At 41.5% G+C, this 12688-nt stretch overlaps 1 protein-coding gene across 1 annotated transcript; it reads right to left on the bottom strand.

Moving 5' to 3' along the window:
• Positions 1-283: 283 nt before the first annotated feature.
• Positions 284-6930, bottom strand: LOC120981998 (tyrosinase-like). The gene is made up of 5 exons (XM_040411841.1): positions 6857-6930; positions 4280-5099; positions 3508-3721; positions 3102-3243; positions 284-2097 (listed from the first exon to the last, which is right to left on the bottom strand). Exons 2-5 carry the CDS (start codon positions 5072-5074, stop codon positions 1917-1919), a joined length of 1332 nt encoding a protein of 443 aa, XP_040267775.1. The 5' UTR covers positions 5075-5099; positions 6857-6930; the 3' UTR covers positions 284-1916.
• Positions 6931-12688: the final 5758 nt, after the last annotated feature.

Here is a 12688-nt window from a genome sequence, read left to right as displayed (position 1 = left end):
TCAATGGATCAGTTGAAAACTCGGCTAATGCACCTTTTGTCATCCGCGTCCGTGATCCATGGTTCCAGTCCGTCAAAAAAATATAACCTGTCCTATTATTTTCGCGGAAAACGGTTCACGGACCCATTCAAGTCAATGGGACCGCTAAAAAACACGGAGGCACACAAGATTGTCACCCGCGTCTGTTTTTTTTAAAACCTGTCTTAGATTTTTTTTTTACTTTCCTTCATGTCTGGTGATCTTCCAAAAATAAAGGAAGACACACGGAAACAAAAACGGAAACGGATCACGGAACAACGGAACCCCATTTTGCGGAACGGAACACAACAACGGTCGTGTGCATGAGGCCTTAGTCAGAGTCAGACGAAGGGACCAAGTTGATATAATGCACCCACTCTCCATATGCCCCATAGCTGTGGACACTACATAAAGGAAGAGGCAGAACAGATACAATGTAACTACCGATATTTACAAAACAGAATTAAGATGATTGCAGTGACCTGTGACCTCTGGAGAGGGGGGGCACTCCTGTATGGTATCTGGGGAAATGGCAACCATTGTCCCCTCATCTACTTAATGTAACCGAGAAGGTAAAGTCCATTATCCAAGTAATCTGTGACCAGACGTTCATGAGCAGCCGTAATAAGACAGCGCAGCCTCCTTAACCCTAGTGTAATCCCAGTATTCTCATTGTTTCTAATATCCGTATAGAGACTATAACTCCCATCAGACTGGGGATAATCGTATTGCAATCTGGCCAACTTCTGTAGTGGGAAGCCAAAATCAGACATCAGAAAATGATAGCTAGAGGTAGATGTACGTGCAATGTGATCTATAGACTGCATACAAATATATGATTAATTTATATAAATTATAATGTGATATTACTTCGGACCATCTCGTGGTTCTTTAGAAGCACTTGCCTTGTTTTCTTGCACCCTCCTGCAAGTTTAACTGCACCTCTTATATGATTGGTTTTCCTTCTCCACTTAAATGTTCTGTTCTTTGGCTTCTTAAATAGGTATTATTCCCATTCTCAGCCATTCGTGACCGCAGTCGGAATACCCTTCCTCTGATTTGATTCATGTCTCATACTCTAGTCATATCCAAAGCTGCGTTCAAATTTCTGAATCTTTTCACTAGCATGCACAGCTGCAGCAGATCATTATGGGACAAGTATATCATATCAGACATAGCTATAGGGGATGCAGAAGCAGGAGAAGCACCTAAGTCCTGATGCCTGAGTAGACCCAAAGGCTTCTCTGCCACATTACAAGACACCAGTATTAAAAATGACATGTGGGGTGGGGAACCTGGTACCGATTTGTATTAGGTCCCAGGAGCTTACCTTTAAGGTCAGGCTGTTATATCTGGGACCTGGAGTGAACCCTATATCTCCAGCAATGCAGTACAATACATAGACACTGAACCAGAAGGGGACTACTTTGGGGTATGAACCTGAATTGCTAGAACTAGCAGAATTATGAATGCAGCTCTGGATGTGCCTAGAACAGGAATGCTTAACTAGCTGTTGTAAAACGACAACTCCCACCATGCCCTGCTGTAGGCTGATAGCTGTAGTCTGTTCAGGCATGCTGGGAGTTGTAGTTTTGCAACAGTTGGCAGGCCGCAGGTTGGGCATCCCTGGCCTAGAATAGAAGACACAATGGGACTTAAAAAATGAGTACATAATATGCAAAGCAAAGATTAATAATACTCACTTTCCAAAATGCAAAGTGGGACTCATCATGGAAGAAGTTTTTACAATAGGTAAAAACTGGGCGATTACTATCCTTAAAATGCCCATCTATCCCAGGAGCAGGACATAAGGCAGCAGAGGGGAGGATACAGTAACTACAAGAAGGCAAGAACAACACCAAGCATTGCTACAAAGACATTCCCTTTAAGGGGATACCTTACATCCCCTGATACTCAGAGTACACGTATCCCAGCTTAGTAGAACTGCTGAGAAAATCCTTGTTCCTATAACATGGAAAGTAAGGGGTGGTACATTCATTGGGGCCCTGTCCGGGCTCATCATTTTCTGGGTAGTCGGCTGGGGTCGCGTTATATTTCTGCAGCCATACTTGATATATCCTGCAAGACGATGGTAAAAATGTCACTCAACTGTTGCAAATATTACATGTAAGCTTTAAAGACCAGTCTAATGAATATCCAGCTTAAGCATCAATCAATGTAAAATCTCTGCAACTTTCTAATATAATATGTTTCAATTCATCAACATCTCCGCTTGCTGGAAGTTAGAGGAGAGTGAGATGAGCAATGGTGGATCATAATAGGAGGGGTGTGGGTTGCCCAATGTGACCAAAGATATGATGTACATCAAAGTTTTCTTGTTCTTTTTTTTTTTGCTGCAGAAGGACCTGCACGTGGTCATGTGACCTCAGCAGGTCCTCAAGTCCAGAGGAGAGGGCAGCAAGAAGGCAGAGGAGCAAAGTGTTAGTTGCATGTGGTAAGTGTATGGGTTCTGTATAAGTTTAGCATTCTGCATATAGGGGGTTTGGGATCTAAATTTATTTAGGGGGCCTGCGTCTCTATGTAGAGGATTTAGGGGTCAGTATTTGGTGGTTTAGTTGGGGGATGTTGTGGTGTCTGTATTTTCTAAGGGGGTATGAGATTGGGATTTATATAAGGCGTCTTCCCTGAGGTCTGCATCTCTGTGTAGAGGGTTTAGGGCTCAGTATTTGGTGTTTTGGTTGGGGGCTGTTCTGGGTTTTCTAAGGGGGTCTGGGATTCTCGGAGTCATTATATATGAGGTCTGCATTTCTTTTAGGGGTTTGGGTCTGTATTTATTTAGGGGTCTGTTTTGGGGACCATTTTGTTTAGGGGATCTGGGGGGGGGTTTGTATTTAAGAGCAGCCCAAGGACTATGGTCACTGAGCATTGACTGCTCTGATACACTGTAACAAACTACAACTGTATGAGCAGGACTATAGTACGAGATGTGTATTGTGTTCAGTAGCCATCAAATGGTCAACATTTACAGTATCCAACTTGTCACAGCCTCTGCCCTGTATCTGTCTCTGGGAAAGCTGGGTGACTACTAATATGGCCGCCACTACATCTTTAAGGGAACTTACTTGTCAATGAAGCTGTGATGCAGCAGGAATATGGGGTCGTTGGAGGAGATGGGGACCTGAGACATCGTTCCCCCCAAATAAATGTGAACCGCGTTGTGCATATTGCGCTCAAAAGTTGTCCCATCCGATGCTCTCAGAAAACCTAAAAAATGAATCAAACAGGCAGAGAGTGAGCAATCTCATGTAAGGGTAAGCCGTGCGTGTCACGTTATTTAGGTTATATATAGGGGGTGCGGTAATACATGGGCCGAGGGGGTCAAATGGGTCCAAAGGCATGCCCCAGGAAATTGAGATCAGCGCCGCTGCAGAAATGGGCAGGTTGCCTTTTTGCCTGCAGCACCTGCATGCAAGGTACAAGGCAAACAGCACCTAAGTCTCAGCTTTCAGCTAACAGATGATGACCTACCTTCGAAAGCATTCCGGAAGCTCCTCTGTGCACTAGTATTGTAGGGGAATGTATCGAAGTCTCTCCATTTCAGGGTGTCCTCTACATTCTGGAAGGTGGGGAAACTTTTGACCCGGGGATCTGAACCCGGCTTCCTGTGAAGTCTCTCCATCTGGCACTCGTCCCCAGCAGTTTGGCAATAGGCCTCAGCATAATCAAACCCGCTGCAAATAGACTGAAGTGTAGGGATACAGTATTAGCCTTTCCATGAAGTGGGGGGAGGGGGGAGAACAGAACACTAAAATGGGGATGGTGGGGGACGATCGTAAATTTAAATTTAACATATAAATTATATTAACTTTTGATTATTTTTCTTATACAGATTTTGATCTGTCTTATACTCCAGTCACATCCGAAGCTGCCTGCAAGTTACTGAATCTCTCCAGTAGATAATTAAGGCATGAGTACATTACATAAGACTGGAGTATATAGTGGCTATAGAGAGTGTAGGAGTAAAGCCCGGGTCATGGCTGTGGGGCCCCTCCGCCACATAAGAAAACCCCAGTATGGGCATGAGGGTCCTATACAGAACAGCTCTCCCATAAACTTCAGTAAAACGTAAACATTGTATTTCGTTTTGCAAATTGCTTATTTATCTTGTATTAAGTTTGATCTGCTTCATGTCTTATACTCTAGTCACATCTAAAGCTGCAAGCATTTGAATTGCTTGCAGAACTGTGAATGCAGCTCTGGAGGCATCCGGAGACAAGATGGCAATAAGATTACTACTCACTTTCCAAACTGCGAAGTGGGAGTCATCGTCCAGGAAGCCTTGTGCATTGCTTGCGCCAAGAAATTCATTGGTGCAGATGGAGCAGTTCTTTTCTCCTCTCCAGTCATAGTAGGGAATGGCGAAATCTTCATCACCCGTCAGGCGCTGAATTTCCCCCTCCAAGAACATGAGACCCAAACGATGCCAGCCGGGGAAGGCCGGACCCTGATGGGCGTAGTTTCTGTTAAAATCAAAAGTGCCGTTGAGTAGAATGGGCTTCATGGAGTAATAATGGATCCAGGCAAAGACATCGTAAATGGAGGCGTCCATGAAGCGGTACGTGTCCCGGAGGTGTCTGTCTCCCGTGGACAGGATGACAAAATCGGCACTTTTTGTGGTTTTGGCCAACGATAAGTAACTAAAAAACCTCTTCCTTTCCAGAAACGAGAGCTGGCGGATCTCATTCCGGACCACAGTCTTTTTGCGATCGCACTTGTCGCCGTAGTAGCCATATTTACACCGGCCGCAGTTATAGCCGCTGTAGTTTCCGAAGCATTCACAAGTTCTGTCATAGTAAAAACGTGGCCAGTCCAATCGGTCATCGTAAAACTGGCGAGCTCGGCTGGCGGCCAGGGGCGTAAAAACCACACCGTCTCTGCACTGGCCACGTCCAGATCGTGATCCACAGGGGCTGCGATCCTTCCACGGTGGGCAGCAAGTCTTTGACCGAAGAGCTGCACTTGTCGTACATAACCTCGGGTACTGACAGTAGACCGCGCCCAGGAAGAGCGCGAAAAATGTACACAGCGTAAACATGGCCTCCAGAGCTAACAACCGCCCCCTGATAGAGAAGAAGAAAAATAATCAGAATATTACACCTAATACATACATTACACCAAAGATGTTACAATCATAAGTTACTACACACAGCTTTATTTTTCTCCTTAGGAGGCAGTACTATAGTAGTTATATTCTTGTACATAGGAGCAGTATTATAGTAGTTATATTCTTGTACATAGGAGCAGCATTATAGTAGTTATATTCTTGTACATAGGAGCAGTATTATAGTAGTTATATTCTTGTACATAGGAGGCAGTATTATAGTAGTTATATTCTTGTACATAGGAGCAGTATTATAGTAGTTATATCCTTGTACATAGGAGCAGTATTATAGTAGTTATATTCTTGTACATAGGAGCAGTATTATAGTAGTTATATTCTTGTACATAGGAGCAGCATTATAGTAGTTATATTCTTGTACATAGGAGCAGTATTATAGTAGTTATATTCTTGTACATAGGAGGCAGTATTATAGTAGTTATATTCTTGTACATAGGAGCAGTATTATAGTAGTTATATCCTTGTACATAGGAGCAGTATTATAGTAGTTATATTCTTGTACATAGGAGCAGTATTATAGTAGTTATATTCTTGTACATAGGAGCAGTATTATAGTAGTTATATTCTTGTACATAGGAGCAGCATTATAGTAGTTATATTCTTGTACATAGGAGCAGTATTATAGTAGTTATATTCTTGTACATAGGAGGCAGTATTATAGTAGTTATATTCTTGTACATAGGAGCAGTATTATAGTAGTTATATTCTTGTGCATAGGGGGCAGTATTATAGTAGTTATATTCTTGTACATAGGAGCAGTATTATAGTAGTTATATTCTTGTACATAGGAGGCAGTATTATAGTAGTTATATTCTTGTACATAGGAGGCAGTATTATAGTAGTTATATCCTTGTACATAGGAGGCAGTATTATAGTAGTTATATTCTTGTACATAGGAGCAGTATTATAGTAGTTATATTCTTGTACATAGGAGCAGTATTATAGTAGTTATATTCTTGTACATAGGAGGCAGTATTATAGTAGTTATATCCTTGTACATAGGAGCAGTATTATAGTAGATATATTCTTGTACATAGGAGCAGTATTATAATAGTTATATTCTTGTACATAGGAGCAGTATTATAGTATTATATTCTTGTACATAGGAGCAGTATTATAGTAGATATATTCTTGTACATAGGAGCAGTATTATAATAGTTATATTCTTGTACATAGGAGCAGTATTATAGCAGTTATATTCTTGTACATAGGAGGCAGTATTATAGTAGTTATATTCTTGTACATAGGAGCAGTATTATAGTAGTTATATCCTTGTAGATAGGAGCAGTATTATAGTAGTTATATTCTTGTACATATAGAGCAGTATTATAGTAGTTATATTCTTGTACATAGAGAGCATATTTAATTTCTTATATTCCTCAGTTAGGATATTATTGCCCTTTTTGGAAGATAAAATGATCTCCTGATTCACACAGTTTATTCATAAACAGATGTGACCAGATTTCAGATCACACTTCATGCAGTTGCTCTGTCTCAGAGGTTACAGTTGCTCCTGGGTTTTGTCCAGTAGCCTCTTTACCACAGAACAGTACAGTATCACTATAAAGACCATTCCCCTGTAATAGGGCCCCTGGTAAGGGCCTGGGCCCTGAGTTTCAAGGCTCCTCTCTGTTTTTATGTTCTAGATTGTCCTGCATACAGATAACTACATGATCCACAAGGTTCAAGGTGTCTTACCTGGTGAAGATGTCTTCTGCTCTCCTAGGTCCAGGTGAGAGGTAATGAAGCTTCTCTGGCACTGTGAACTGTGACCCAGGACTGGTACCTATTTATAATGCTGCAAGTTATGTCACACAGGGAAGCGCAGGTAAGTCACACATCGGGTGGCATCTACCTTAATTATTTCCTTGACATTACCTAAGACTATAAATGACTCCCTATTACGATGCAATACTGAAATAAGTCATCTACAATTTTATTTATTTTTAATGATTGATGCAGCAGGAATATCTACAAATTGCAAGGAAATTTCTAATGAGGTATGAAGAGTCACATTTGGTGCAAGAGCTTATTCTCTATTTCACAAAAAAGTTCAGTCCGTTTTGGATGCAATTGGTTTCAGGGTTTCAGTTTTTTCCGCGCGGGTGCAATCAGTTTTGATTTGTTCTTCACACACATGAAAAAAAAACGGAAGGTTTAGGACCCTTTCACATGAGCGAGTTTTCCGCGCGGGTGCAATGCGTGAAATCATCCGCACTGAATCCTAGACCATTTATTTCAATGGGTCTGTGCACATGAAGCAGAAGTGGAGAAAAGGAAAAAAAGAGGGAGTTGCCCACGAGCAGCCCCCTAATAAAACTTTGTTACTATCATTAATGGATGTTCCAACTACCAGCTCTACCAACCTACATTTTCTGAAAAAATGTGATAAACTCCCGAGCATCACCTCGCCACCATCCACTTCCCAACCCGGCCCCACTTTAATCAACCTATCCAACATCTCAACATACCCAGTTTCCCCACCCAGTCCGGATGATTTCCTTGCCCTACCCACCAACTTGACAGAGAACTCTTTTTTAGAGCAGGTTTCCCCAACCCCGCACAGAGGACCACCAGCCCCTCCATCCAGACAAGTACTCACCAGTTTCCTAGCATTAAGTCCCCTCCTTCGTCCAGCCGATTCCCCCCAGTTAAGTACACCAACCACATCGCAGTCTCTAAAGATAACCCACTTCTACACCCCAGTGTCCAGTATAAAAAAGAAAAGACCAAATATAGATTTAGAGGATGTAGGGGAAGTGAAAAAAAAAAACCTCCACTAAACAAAAAATACAAAAAACAGAAACAACCAACCTAACTAATATACCATCTGTAGAAACCATTCAAAACCCCATTGAACTAGAAAGAAAAATGGGAATTTTTAATCTTTCCAAATATACCTTAGGGAGCAAAGAAATTGAATTGCTCAGTAAAGGCCTCTCCTTTTTCCCCACGAACCAACCGGACCTATTTGAACTGTTTGTAGACCTAAACCAGTTTGCCAGAAAACTCACCCTCCACCGACATTTCACCATAAAAAATTTAACTCAGGGACCAGACAGCAGTGTTTCGTCCGTTACCCTACCCGTCCCCTTACCCGCTCTCCAACCCGAGAATATCAGTACAGACACCAACATTTCAAAAGATTACTCCACCAATGTACCTGATTTGGGTGAAAAGGAGTTAAATACGTCAGATACTTACCTATCACATGACTCCTTAAAGGCTACGGCTGCTCCCCCACAACCGACACCGATCCTGTCAAATGTTAAAATTAAATCAGGCTTTTATCCCCTCCAAAGCAATGGCCCCCACATAGAGAGCTTTTTTAATATAGTACTGTCAGATTTCAAAGACCGTTTCTCAACCCTACCCAGCCTTCCTGGGAAAAGTAATCTGAGCCTAGACCACTCTAGAGCTCTAAAAACCCTTACCAATAATAGAGATATGGTCATTAAAAGTGCCGATAAAGGAGGGGGAATCGTTGTCATGGACTCATCTTACTACTTAGCGGAATCACTATGAATCCTCTCCAACAAAGAATATTATCAAATTTTACCATCCGACCCTACGAATAATTAGAAGAAAAAAATGATCTCTCTAGTTGACGATAGTTTTAGGTCAGGTATCATTAGTAAAAAAGAAAGAACTTTCCTCAAAACACCACATCCGTCCATAGCACGTTTCTACTTTCTACCCAAAATACATAAATCACTAACGAACCCCCCGGGAAGACCAATTATCTCTGGTATTGGATCACTTACCTCTAACCTGTCCGACTATGTGGACAGTATTTTACAGAAATACGTCCTGCAATTACCCTTGTATCTACGTGACACTTCCCATCTCATTAGTGCTTTGGAGACTTTTGAATGGAGAGACACCTATCATTGGGTGACACTAGATGTCACCTCCCTCTATAGCAATATCACTCACTCTCTTGGCATCATTGCTGTAGACAAAACCCTCTGTCAAGACCCTCAACTACCCGACACACAACGAATCTTCATTATAGACTCCATCAACTTCATCCTCCATCATAACTATTTTACGTTCCAGGACACAATATATCACCAATGCAAAGGAATGGCTATGGGGACTAAGTTCGCCCCAGCCTATGCTAATCTGTTTATGGGGGCATTCGAGGAACTACATGGCCTTATCACCCATAACCAACATAAAATTCTATAAGAGGTACATAGACGACATCATCTTAATCTGGGAAGGGAACCCTGATGTCTTAACGGGTCTCATCAATCACATCAATACTAATGGTGGGAACATCAGTTTTATACTCGAGACACACCCTACAGAAGCAATCTTTTTAGATCTAGATCTTTCAATCTCTAATAACAAAATAACCACAAGAACACATTTTAAGAAAGTGGACACGAATAGTTATTTAGACTTTAAGAGTTGCCATCACAAGAAATGGTTAAAGAATATACCATATAGTCAGATGAGCAGAATTTGCAGGAACTGTTCAAATGACACGGTTTGTAGGGAACAACTATCCATCTTGAAGAAACGCTTCTACGATAAAGGGTACCCGAGCAAACTTGTAAAAGATTCAGAAAAGAGAGCTTTAGGAACATCCCAAAAAGATTAGTCTCAGTGGCCAAAATAAAAATAAAACTTTAGGTACCAATAATATTCAATCCAATTTTCGTTTCGTCACACGCTACAACTCCAGACACATGGATATCAGAAAACTAATAAATAAACACTGGAATATTCTACTAAAGGACCCCATTATAGGCAAGACCATCCCAAAAACTTCTAATTTAATTTTTAAATGTGCCCAGACCTTGAAAAACATTTTAGCCCCCTCGTGTCCCAAACTTGAGACTGTAGAAGTTGTTTGGACGGCACTCCTTTAACAATGGTCCGGTGCTCAGCGGTAGACAGTCAGTATATAAAGAATATTAAACCGCGGCACTCGAATTAAGTAGTTAATTATTTATTAATCCATCCACAAAAATAGGACTTAAGGCCAATGTTTCGGTCTCATCCCGAGACCTTGTTCACGGCCTGGAAGCAAGAAACGTCTGGTGTGGAGGATGGCTAGTAGCTCAAACTTGAGACTAACCCACGATGTCCCAAATCTGGTCCAAACAAGAGCCTACAGAAAACAGGCTCACACAAATGTGGAATAAAAAGATGTATGTGCTGTGACATCATAAATTGCTGCGGCGAACGGGTCATTTTACCCTATGAAAACAATTATCATACACCATTCAATGAATTGCAGCACTACAAATGTGGTCTACCTATTACAATGTCCTTGCAACCTTCTGTATATTGGCCGCACTACTCAATCCCTGAAGGAACGTATGAATGAGCATCGTTCTAATATAAGACGCAAAGTTTGCACACACAGTGTTTCCCGACATTATGCTTCTCATCACGAAGGTGACCCCACATCTCTGTCAGTCACGCCACTCGAGTGGGTTCCCCGATCGTTCCAAACACTGTGCAGAAAATAAATGTTCTGGATTTTTAAGCTAAACGCCCTCATACCTTTCGGCCTCAATGAATCCCTCGAATATACAAATTATTAAATTACTAGCTCCCGTACTGTTCAGCAGAAGCGTATATATATTTCCCATAGACACCAATATCAGCCAGTCTCTATGTATGTTTTTTATGTCATTTGGTTTTAACGTCGATATCTACTTATTTCTTCACATTATTACTAATATTATTATTATCACCAATCTATCACTCTACATGACCTAATCCCTGTAGTTATATATAGCGATAATCGAGGTGCGTATACTTTTTCATTTTACTGATCCTTTTACTGTTATACTACCTGTCTTTTAAAATTCTTTTTAATGTCATTGACTGATTTACCAGATATATTTCCATCGCTATTTGTTTTTTGATGTTTTTGTACTGTTATTTGTAGGTCCAGTAGGCAATTAACATTTGCATACTATAGACTTTTCACAGCATCCCCTTCTACCTACCCCCCACCCCTATAGATAAACTAGGTGAAACGCAGAACACTTTGACATCTGCTTTCCACCAAAGTGACCTCCCACCACGAGGGCCGTCGCTTCCGGATTCGGGCAACGACATTTCCGATGAGGTGATTCCATCTGTAGCATGGTTGGACACCTGTGCGTTCCACAGGCCAACTTCCGGTACCCTTGTTCCGGATATGTACAAGGTGGAACGCATACTGCGTTCCACTCACTTTGACTACAGCAACTTCCGGTCGCGGCTTGCTCTGTCCCGGATATAGTGTGGTCGAACGCATGCTGCGTTCCACCCACCCGACTTCCGGTCGCGCGGTAAGCGACCTTACAATACTGAGAGACTACCAAAGTTTTTTCTTGATCTGAGGGCAGTTTTATATATAGGTATTTATCCTTATACTTATTACAAGCCCCACCAATGTATTTTTATTATATAAACAGCTTTTACTCTGATTTCCATAATGACAATGTCATTTCCTGTAACTCCACCCACCGTTTTTTGGCGCCAAAACGGCACACCCACATGTATTTAAAGCCCATACATTATGTCTATTCTATATTCTGCTACTGATGAAGGGGGTATTATGACCCCTGAAACGCGTTGAGCCGTACATTATACCAATAAAGAGGATTGATTACGCACCTTTTGGATTTGTCTGCTGCTTTACCAACCAGGCTGTACACCCAGGTCGTAGACGTCAACCTCTAACAACTTATACGCGATCCCGGCTTAGGGGGGCGACTTGCCACAGGTGTCTTGAGTTTACCCTGGTGGCGACCCCCCCTGTGAAGTGATTGGATTTTTACCAATGATTTTACTTTTATTACTGTCTCTATGTTTTTAACATTCTTGAAGAATTTACTTCGTTTTATGTATCTATATCTTATTCAGTTTTAGTGCTGCACAATTTGACCTAATACTATTACAAGCATCACCTTATTCTTGTACCTTTTAACCTACTCTCGACTGTGCTCTACCTATCAGTCTATAGCGCCTGAGTTTGGTGATTTTTTTTTGATACCGTCAACGATTATCTAACACTGTCACTTACTTATACTCTGTCTATTGGCGCTCAACCGTATATATCTATTTTTTTTACAGTGACCGGTGTGACATTCGGGGTGGGTGACTACCCCCTGTTCCCTACCCTTCACTGATTTATCTTGACTTCTCTGTGCACATGAGCCGTGTTTTTCATGCGTCATTTATGCGTTATGTGAGAATTGCAACATGTTCTATATTCTGTGTTTTTCACGCAGTCCTGGCCCCATAAAAGTGAATGGGGCTTCAGTGAAAAACCCATTGCGTCTGAATGTAATGCGTTTTTCAACGATAGTTCCTAGGAGATGTCGTTTGTAAATCTTAGTTTTTTTTCCACGGGCGTAAAAAACGCATCAAAACTGATTGCACCCGCACGGAAAAATGATTTTGTGAAATGGTGCGAGTTTTACTGAATGCATCCTGAGCCAATCCGAATCATTTACGTGAAAGAGTCCTTACAAACAACATCATATTATCCGGATGCACTGCGTTTTTCACTGAAGC

The sequence above is a fragment of the Bufo bufo genome, chromosome 11 (assembly GCF_905171765.1).
Source record: "Bufo bufo chromosome 11, aBufBuf1.1, whole genome shotgun sequence".
Classification (NCBI taxonomy): Eukaryota; Metazoa; Chordata; class Amphibia; order Anura; family Bufonidae; genus Bufo; species Bufo bufo.
This window is presented reverse-complemented; position numbering and strand designations above follow the sequence as displayed.

Bases quoted from the DNA above. Each gene is read 5' to 3' on its own strand.
- LOC120981998 (XM_040411841.1), bottom strand. From the start codon at position 5,074: ATGTTTACGCTGTGTACATTTTTCGCGCTCTTCCTGGGCGCGGTCTAC. The intron at 3,722-4,279 runs GTGAGTAGTAAT...CCTACACTTCAG, and splicing joins CCCACTTCGCAGTTTGGAAA to TCTATTTGCAGCGGGTTTGA. The intron at 3,244-3,507 runs GTAGGTCATCAT...TTCATTTTTTAG, and splicing joins CTTCCGGAATGCTTTCGAAG to GTTTTCTGAGAGCATCGGAT.